General features: G+C 58.2%; 1 protein-coding gene across 2 annotated transcripts in view; it reads right to left on the minus strand.

Moving 5' to 3' along the window:
• Positions 1-3659: 3659 nt before the first annotated feature.
• Positions 3660-9980, minus strand: part of LOC140471873 (integrin alpha-M-like) — a 24495-nt gene continuing 18174 nt past the window's right edge. The window contains exons 7-8 of one of the 2 annotated variants that reach the window (XM_072567447.1): positions 4224-4353; positions 3660-3809 (exon numbers count right to left, since the gene is read on the minus strand). In XM_072567447.1, the coding sequence (XP_072423548.1) occupies positions 4277-4353 (77 nt within the window). In that variant the 3' untranslated portion in view covers positions 3660-3809; positions 4224-4276. Of the gene's footprint in view, positions 3810-4223; positions 4369-9980 lie in introns of both variants that reach the window. The other variant, XM_072567446.1, reaches the window with a different exon arrangement.

Below are 9980 nucleotides of genomic sequence, written 5' to 3' on the forward strand. Positions count from 1 at the left end.
ACTGGGGGGACAGTGGGATAGAGAGAGAGGGGACAGACTGGGGGGACAGTGGGATAGAGAGAGAGGGGACAGACTGGGGGAACACGGGGATATAGAGAGGGGACAGACTGGGGGGACACGGGGATAGAGAGAGAGGGGACAGACTGGGGGGACGGGGGATAGAGAGAGAGGGAACAGACTGGGGGGACACGGGGAGAGAGAGAGAGGGGACAGACTGGGGGGACAGGGGGATAGAGAGGGGACAGACTGGGGGGGACAGGGGGATAGAGAGGGGACAGACTGGGGGGAGCACGGGGATAGAGAGAGAGGGGACAGACTGGGGGGACAGGGGGATATAGAGAGAGAGGGGACAGACTGGGGAGACACGGGGATAGAGAGAGAGGGGACAGACTGGGGGGACAGGGGGATAGAGAGAGAGGGGACAGACTGGGGACAGGGGGATAGAGAGGGGGGACAGACTGGGGGGACAGGGGGATAGAGAGGGGACAGACTGGGGGGAGCACGGGGATAGAGAGAGAGGGGACAGACTGGGGGACAGGGGGATAGAGAGAGAGGGGACAGACTGGGGGGACAGGGGGATAGAGAGAGAGGGGACAGACTGGGGGGGACAGTGGGATAGAGAGAGGGGACAGACTGGGGGGACAGACTGGGGGGACAGGAGGATAGAGAGAGAGGGGACAGACTGGGGGGATAGTGGGATAGAGAGAGAGGGGACAGACTGGGGGGAACAGTGGGATAGAGAGAGAGGGGACAGACTGGGGGGACACGGGGATAGAGAGAGAGGGGACAGACTGGGGGGAACAGTGGGATAGAGAGAGAGGGGACAGACTGGGGGGACACGGGGATAGAGAGAGAGGGGACAGACTGGAGGGACACGGGGATAGAGAAGGGGACAGACTGGGGGGGGACAGGGGGATAGAGAGAGAGGGGACAGACTGGGGGGACACGGGGATAGAGAGGGGACAGACTGGGGGGTCAGTGGGATAGAGAGAGAGGGGACAGACTGGGGGGACAGGGGGATAGAGAGAGAGGGGACAGACTGGGGGGACAGGGGGATAGAGAGGGGACAGACTGGGGGGGACAGGGGGATAGAGAGAGGGGACAGACTGGGGGGACAGGGGGATAGAGAGGGGACAGACTGGGGGGGACAGGGGGATAGAGAGAGGGGACAGACTGGGGGGACAGGGGGATAGAGAGGGGGGACAGACTGGGGGGACAGGAGGATAGAGAGAGAGGGGACAGACTGGAGGGACAGGGGGATATAGAGAGAGGGGACAGACTGGGGGGACAGGGGGATAGAGAGAGAGAGGGGACAGACTGGGGGGACAGGGGGATAGAGAGGGGACAGACTGGGGGGACACGGGGGATAGAGAGAGAGAGAACAGACTGGGGGGACAGTGGGATATAGAGAGAGAGGGGACAGACTGGGGGGACACGGGGATAGAGAGGGGACAGACTGGGGGGACACGGGGATACACAGAGGGGGGACAGACTGAGGGGGACAGGGGGATAGAGAGGGGACAGACTGGGGGGACAGGGGGATAGAGAGAGGGGACAGACTGGGGGGACACGGGGATAGAGAGAGAGGGGACAGACTTGGGGGACACGGGGATAGAGAGAGAGGGGACAGACTGGGGGGATAGGGGGATAGAGAGAGAGGGGACAGACTGGGGGGACAGTGGGATATAGAGAGAGGGGACAGACTGGGGGGACAGGGGGATAGAGAGGGGACAGACTGGGGGAGCACGGGGATAGAGAGAGAGGGGACAGACTGGGGGGACGGGGGATAGAGAGAGAGGGAACAGACTGGGGGGACACGGGGAGAGAGAGAGAGGGGACAGACTGGGGGGACAGGGGGATAGAGAGGGGACAGACTGGGGGGGACAGGGGGATAGAGAGGGGACAGACTGGGGGGAGCACGGGGATAGAGAGAGAGGGGACAGACTGGGGAGACACGGGGATAGAGAGAGAGGGGACAGACTGGGGGGACAGGGGGATAGAGAGAGAGGGGACAGACTGGGGGACAGGGGGATAGAGAGGGGGGACAGACTGGGGGACAGGGGGATAGAGAGGGGACAGACTGGGGGGAGCACGGGGATAGAGAGAGAGGGGACAGACTGGGGGGACAGGGGGATAGAGAGAGAGGGGACAGACTGGGGGGACAGGGGGATAGAGAGAGAGGGGACAGACTGGGGGGGACATTGGGATAGAGAGAGGGGACAGACTGGGGGGACAGACTGGGGGGACAGGAGGATAGAGAGAGAGGGGACAGACTGGGGGATAGTGGGATAGAGAGAGAGGGGACAGACTGGGGGGAACAGTGGGATAGAGAGAGAGGGGACAGACTGGGGGGACACGGGGATAGAGAGAGAGGGGACAGACTGGGGGGAACAGTGGGATAGAGAGAGAGGGGACAGACTGGGGGGACACGGGGATAGAGAGAGAGGGGACAGACTGGAGGGACACGGGGATAGAGAAGGGGACAGACTGGGGGGGGACAGGGGGATAGAGAGAGAGGGGACAGACTGGGGGGACAGTGGGATATAGAGAGAGAGAGGGGACAGACTGGGGGGACAGGGGGATAGAGAGGGGACAGACTGGGGGGACACGGGGGATAGAGAGAGAGAGGACAGACTGGGGGGACAGTGGGATATAGAGAGAGAGGGGACAGACTGGGGGGACACGGGGATAGAGAGGGGACAGACTGGGGGGACACGGGGATACACAGAGGGGGGACAGACTGAGGGGGACAGGGGGATAGAGAGGGGACAGACTGGGGGACAGGGGGATAGAGAGAGGGGACAGACTGGGGGGACACGGGGATAGAGAGAGAGGGGACAGACTTGGGGGACACGGGGATAGAGAGAGAGGGGACAGACTGGGGGGATAGGGGGATAGAGAGAGAGGGGACAGACTGGGGGGACAGTGGGATATAGAGAGAGGGGACAGACTGGGGGGACAGGGGGATAGAGAGGGGACAGACTGGGGAGCACGGGGAGAGAGAGGGGACAGACTGGGGGAGAACGGGGAGAGAGAGGGGACAGACTGGGGGAACAGTGGGATAGAGAGAGGGGACAGACTGGGGGGACAGTGAGATAGAGAGAGGGTCAGACTGGGGGGGACACGGGGATACACAGAGGGGGGACAGACTGAGGGGGACAGGGGGATATAGAGAGGGGGGAGACGGTGAGGTGGGTGTGGGTGTGCAAGTGACTGAGTCCCACCTTCGATGGCAAAGATGTTCTGCTGGAGTTTACTCTGCAGTCCTGACAGTGCGGTGAAGTTCCCCACCTTAAATACATAATCCTGGGCTGGCGACGATGCGATCACCTTCAACTCTTGGACCGCCAACTCACTGTCAAAGGCTTCCCCCACCTTCCCCCGGGTGGGTGTGGGGGAGAGAGAGAGGGAGAGAGGGAGGGAACGAGAGAGAGAGAGGGTGATCATCCTCGGGACTGGGTGGGGGAAGTGAGGCAGACCGCGCTCAACGTCCCGAGAGTAAGGAGGACGATGGTGTTCGGGAAGGGGTGTGGGAGTCCCCGGGAGGAGGGGGGGGCGAGATGGGGGGTGGGAGAGGCAGGGAGGTGTGTTGGGGTGGGGTGGGGTGTGGCGGTGAGGGTGAGTAGGATTGGGGGGGTGAGGGGAGCGGTAACTCACCCGATCGCATATCGAACAATGTTCTTCTGGTCTGCTGAAGCAATGGCTTCCGGAAAGTTACCGTCCGATCATTGGACTCCCCATCGGTGATCACGATCATCACCCACCTGGCATCCAGTCTTGCCCCTCGCTCCTCCCGGAAGACTTCCTTGCTGCAGGGGGGGAGGGCGGAGGGCGGAATGGGAGAAGGCGTCGTCAGCGTTGGCCGGGATTGAGACACCAGAGCGACGCTCCCCGTAGACGATCGGCCACTGCTTCCCCTCCCCTCCCCTCTTCCTGCCCCCCCCTCCTTGAAATCTCCCCCCCCCCCCCAACCCCACCACCTTCCCTGGCCGAGGGTAGCCCTCGAAACCGGCTGTCTTCCGCGTTTCCGACCTTCCCGTCTCTGATGCCACTAGATTAGAAGCCGTCCCTGTGCGAAATGCTCCCCCTTCCGCCGTCCTGATGGGAGGGTGTGCAGGAGGGGTGTGAGGTTGCGTGAGGGGAGGGGAGGTGAAGGGATTTTGGGGGAAGGGGGTACGGATGGGGGGGGGGGGGAGGGTTTGGGGGCTGTTGTCAATACTCACGCCACGTGCTTTATCCCGAGGGGGTGAACGTCACAGACCTCAGGTGAGTGATCTTATCGATCAGGCCGTCTCTGTCCGTCGCTTTCACAAACTTGTCGAAGTGAAATTCCGTCCGGACGATGTCGGAAAACTGAGACACGGAAAACTGGGCAGGAGTGGGGTGGGGGGGGGCAGTGAGAGAGAGAGAGAGAGAGAGCAAGGGGAGGGTGGGATAGAGGGAGGAAGAGGGAGAGAGGGTACAGACAGGTTTATCAAACATCACATCCATCTCCCCGCGTCCCTCAATCCCCACTTCCCCCAAAAGTCTATCAATCTCCCAGTCTCCCACACTCTCCCCGTGTCCCTCAGTGTCTCCCCAACAATCTATCCATCTCCCAGTCTCCCACACTCTCCCCGCGTCCCTCAATCCCCTCTCCCCCCAAAAGTCTATCCATCTCCCAGTCTCCCACACTCTCCCCGTGTCCCTCAGTGTCTCCCCCAACAATCTATCCATCTCCCAGTCTCCCACACTCTCCCCATGTCCCTCAGTGTCTCCCCCCAACAATCTATCCATCTCCCAGTCTCCCACACTCTCCCCATGTCCCTCAGTGTCTCCCCCCAACAATCTATCCATCTCCCAGTCTCCCACACTCTCTCCATGTCCCTCAGTGTCTCCCCCAACAATCTATCCATCTCCCAGTCTCCCACATACTCTCCCTGTGTCCCTCAGTGTCTCCCCCGAACAATCTATCCATCTCCCAGTCTCCCACACACTCTCCCTGTGTCCCTCAGTGTCTCCCTCCCATAAATCTATCCATCTCCCAGTCTCCCACACACTCTCCCTGTGTCCCTCAGTGTCTCCCTCCCATAAATCTATCCATCTCCCAGTCCTCCCACACTCTCCCCATGTCCCTCATTGTCTCCCCCCAACAATCTATCCATCTCCCAGTCTCCCACACTCTCTCCATGTCCCTCAGTGTCTCCCCAACAATCTATCCATCTCCCAGTCTCCCTCACACTCCCCGTGTCCGTCAGTGTCTCCCCCAACAATCTATCCATCTCCCAGTCTCCCACATACTCTCCCTGTGTCCCTCAGTGTCTCCCCCGAACAATCTATCCATCTCCCAGTCTCCCACACACTCTCCCTGTGTCCCTCAGTGTCTCCCTCCCATAAATCTATCCATCTCCCAGTCTCCCTCACACTCCCCGTGTCCCTCAGTGTCTCCCCGTGTCCCTCAGTGTCTCCCCCAACAATCTATCCATCTCCCAGTCTCCCTCACACTCCCCGTGTCCCTCAGTGTCTCCCCGTGTCCCTCAGTGTCTCCCCCCAACAATCTATCCATCTCCCAGTCTCCCTCACACTCCCCGTGTCCCTCAGTGTCTCCCCGTGTCCCTCAGTGTCTCCCCCCAACAATCTATCCATCTCCCAGTCTCCCTCACACTTCCCGTGTCCCTCAGTGTCTTCCCCCCCAAATATCTATCCAGTTCTCAGGTGCTTGGACTCAGGAGGGGAGTTCCCCCACCGCAGGATTCCCAGCCTCTGACCTGCTCCTGGAGACACAGGATTGAGATGGGGCTGGGTCTGGGTCAGTTTCTGCTCAATGGGAACCCCCAGGATGGTGATAGTGGGGGGGAGGGGGGATTCAGTGACGGTAACACCATTGAACGTCAAGGGGGCGATGGTTAGATTCTCTCTCAATGGGAACCCCCAGGATGTTGATAGTGGGGGGGGAGGGGGGGGATTCAGTGACAGTAACACCATTGAACGTCAAGGGGGCGATGGTTAGATTCTCTCTCAATGGGAACCCCCAGGGTGTTGATAGTGGGGGGGGAGGGGGGGATTCAGTGACAGTAACACCATTGAACGTCAAGGGGGCGATGGTTAGATTCTCTCTCAATGGGAACCCCCAGGATGTTGATACTGGGGGGGGAGGGGGGGATTCAGTGACGGTAACACCATTGAACATCAAGGGGCGATGGTTAGATTCTCTCTCAATGGGAACCCCCAGGATGTTGATAGTGGGGGGGGAGGGGGGATTCAGTGACGGTAACACCATTGAACATGAAGGGGGCGATGGTTATATTCTCTCTCAATGGGAACCCCAGGATGTTGATAGTGGGGGGGAGGGGGGGGATTCAGTGACGGTAACACCATTGAACATCAAGGGGGCGATGGTTAGATTCTCTCTCAATGGGAACCCCCAGGGTGTTGATAGTGGGGGGGGAGGGGGGATTCAGTGACGGTAACACCATTGAACATCAAGGGGGCGATGGTTAGATTCTCTCTCAATGGGAACCCCCAGGATGTTGATAGTGGGGGGAGGGGGGAGGGGGGGATTCAGTGACGGTAACACCATTGAACGTCAAGGGGGCGATGGTTAGATTCTCTCTCAATGGGAACCCCCAGGATGTTGATAGTTAGGGGGTTGAGGGGGGATTCAGTGACGGTAACACCATTGAACATCAAGGGGGCGATGGTTAGATTCTCTCTCAATGGGAACCCCCGTGATGTTGATAGTGGGGGGGGGGGGGGGATTTAGTGACGGTAACACCATTGAACATCAAGGGGGCGATGGTTAGATTCTCTCTCAATGGGAACCCCCAGGATGTTGATAGTGGGGGGGAGGGGGGGGATTCAGTGACGGTAACACCATTGAACATCAAGGGGGCGATGGTTAGATTCTCTCTCAATGGGAACCCCCGTGATGTTGATAGTGGGGGGGGGGGGATTTAGTGACGGTAACACCATTGAACGTCAAGGGGGCGATGGTTAGATTCTCTCTCAATGGGAACCCCCGTGATGTTGATAGTGGGGGGGGGGGATTTAGTGACGGTAACACCATTGAACGTCAAGGGGGCGATGGTTAGATTCTCTCTCAATGGGAACCCCCAGGGTGTTGATAGTGGGGGGGGGAGGGGGGATTCAGTGACGGTAACACCATTGAACATCAAGGGGGCGATGGTTAGATTCTCTCTCAATGGGAACCCCCAGGATGTTGATAGTGGGGGTGAGGAGGGATTCAGTGACGGTAACACCATTGAACATCAAGGGGGCGATGGTTAGATTCTCTCTCAATGGGAACCCCCAGGGTGTTGATACTGGGGGGGGGGGGGGGATTCAGTGACGGTAACACCATTGAACATCAAGGGGGCGATGGTTAGATTCTCTCTCAATGGGAACCCCCGTGATGTTGATAGTGGGGGGGGGGGGGGATTTAGTGACGGTAACACCATTGAACGTTCAAGGGGGCGATGGTTAGATTCTCTCTCAATGGGAACCCCCGTGATGTTGATAGTGGGGGGGAGGGGGGATTCAGTGACGGTAACACCATTGAACATCAAGGGGCGATGGTTAGATTCTCTCTCAACGGGAACCCCCAGGATGTTGATAGTGGGGGGGGAGGGAGGGATTCAGTGACGGTAACACCATTGAACATCAAGGGGGCGATGGTTAGATTCTCTCTCAATGGGAACCCCCAGGGTGTTGATAGTGGGTGGGGGGGGGGATTTAGTGACGGTAACACCATTGAACGTCAAGGGGGCGATGGTTAGATTCTCTCTCAATGGGAACCCCCGTGATGTTGATAGTGGGGGGGGGGGGGATTTAGTGACGGTAACACCATTGAACGTCAAGGGGGCGATGGTTAGATTCTCTCTCAATGGGAACCCCCAGGGTGTTGATAGTGGGGGGGAGGGGGGATTCAGTGACGGTAACACCATTGAACATCAAGGGGGCGATGGTTAGATTCTCTCTCAATGGGAACCCCCAGGATGTTGATAGTGGGGGTGAGGAGGGATTCAGTGACGGTAACACCATTGAACATCAAGGGGGCGATGGTTAGATTCTCTCTCAATGGGAACCCCCAGGGTGTTGATAGTGGGGGGGGAGGGGGGATTCAGTGACGGTAACACCATTGAACATCAAGGGGGCGATGGTTAGATTCTCTCTCAATGGGAACCCCCAGGATGTTGATACTGGGGGGGGGGGGGGATTCAGTGACGGTAACACCATTGAACATCAAGGGGGCGATGGTTAGATTCTCTCTCAATGGGAACCCCCAGGATGTTGATAGTGGGGGGGGGGGGATTTAGTGACGGTAACACCATTGAACGTCAAGGGGGCGATGGTTAGATTCTCTCTCAATGGGAACCCCCGTGATGTTGATAGTGGGGGGGGGGGGGATTTAGTGACGGTAACACCATTGAACGTCAAGGGGGCGATGGTTAGATTCTCTCTCAATGGGAACCCCCAGGGTGTTGATAGTGGGGGGGGAGGGGGATTCAGTGACAGTAACACCATTGAACATCAAGGGGGTGATGGTTAGATTCTCTCTCAATGGGAACCCCCGTGATGTTGATAGTGGGGGGGGGGGGGATTTAGTGACGGTAACACCATTGAACGTCAAGGGGGCGATGGTTAGATTCTCTCTCAATGGGAACCCCCAGGATGTTGATAGTGGGGGGGGAGGGGGATTCAGTGACAGTAACACCATTGAACGTCAAGGGGGCGATGGTTAGATTCTCTCTCAATGGGAACCCCCAGGATGTTGATAGTTAGGGGGTTGAGGGGGGATTCAGTGACGGTAACACCATTGAACATCAAGGGGGCGATGGTTAGATTCTCTCTCAATGGGAACCCCCGTGATGTTGATAGTGGGGGGGGGGGGGGGATTTAGTGACGGTAACACCATTGAACATCAAGGGGGCGATGGTTAGATTCTCTCTCAATGGGAACCCCCAGGATGTTGATAGTGGGGGGGAGGGGGGGGATTCAGTGACGGTAACACCATTGAACATCAAGGGGGCGATGGTTAGATTCTCTCTCAATGGGAACCCCCGTGATGTTGATAGTGGGGGGGGGGGGGATTTAGTGACGGTAACACCATTGAACGTCAAGGGGGCGATGGTTAGATTCTCTCTCAATGGGAACCCCCGTGATGTTGATAGTGGGGGGGGGGGATTTAGTGACGGTAACACCATTGAACGTCAAGGGGGCGATGGTTAGATTCTCTCTCAATGGGAACCCCCAGGGTGTTGATAGTGGGGGGGGAGGGGGGATTCAGTGACGGTAACACCATTGAACATCAAGGGGGCGATGGTTAGATTCTCTCTCAATGGGAACCCCCAGGATGTTGATAGTGGGGGTGAGGAGGGATTCAGTGACGGTAACACCATTGAACATCAAGGGGCGATGGTTAGATTCTCTCTCAATGGGAACCCCCAGGGTGTTGATACTGGGGGGGGGGGGGGGGATTCAGTGACGGTAACACCATTGAACATCAAGGGGGCGATGGTTAGATTCTCTCTCAATGGGAACCCCCGTGATGTTGATAGTGGGGGGGGGGGGATTTAGTGACGGTAACACCATTGAACGTCAAGGGGGCGATGGTTAGATTCTCTCTCAATGGGAACCCCCGTGATGTTGATAGTGGGGGGGAGGGGGGATTCAGTGACGGTAACACCATTGAACATCAAGGGGGCGATGGTTAGATTCTCTCTCAACGGGAACCCCCAGGATGTTGATAGTGGGGGGGGAGGGAGGGATTCAGTGACGGTAACACCATTGAACATCAAGGGGGCGATGGTTAGATTCTCTCTCAATGGGAACCCCCAGGGTGTTGATAGTGGGTGGGGGGGGGGATTTAGTGACGGTAACACCATTGAACGTCAAGGGGGCGATGGTTAGATTCTCTCTCAATGGGAACCCCCGTGATGTTGATAGTGGGGGGGGGGGGGATTTAGTGACGGTAACACCATTGAACGTCAAGGGGGCGATGG

Source organism: Chiloscyllium punctatum, unplaced genomic scaffold (genome assembly GCF_047496795.1).
Source record: "Chiloscyllium punctatum isolate Juve2018m unplaced genomic scaffold, sChiPun1.3 scaffold_176, whole genome shotgun sequence".
Taxonomy (NCBI): domain Eukaryota; kingdom Metazoa; phylum Chordata; class Chondrichthyes; order Orectolobiformes; family Hemiscylliidae; genus Chiloscyllium; species Chiloscyllium punctatum.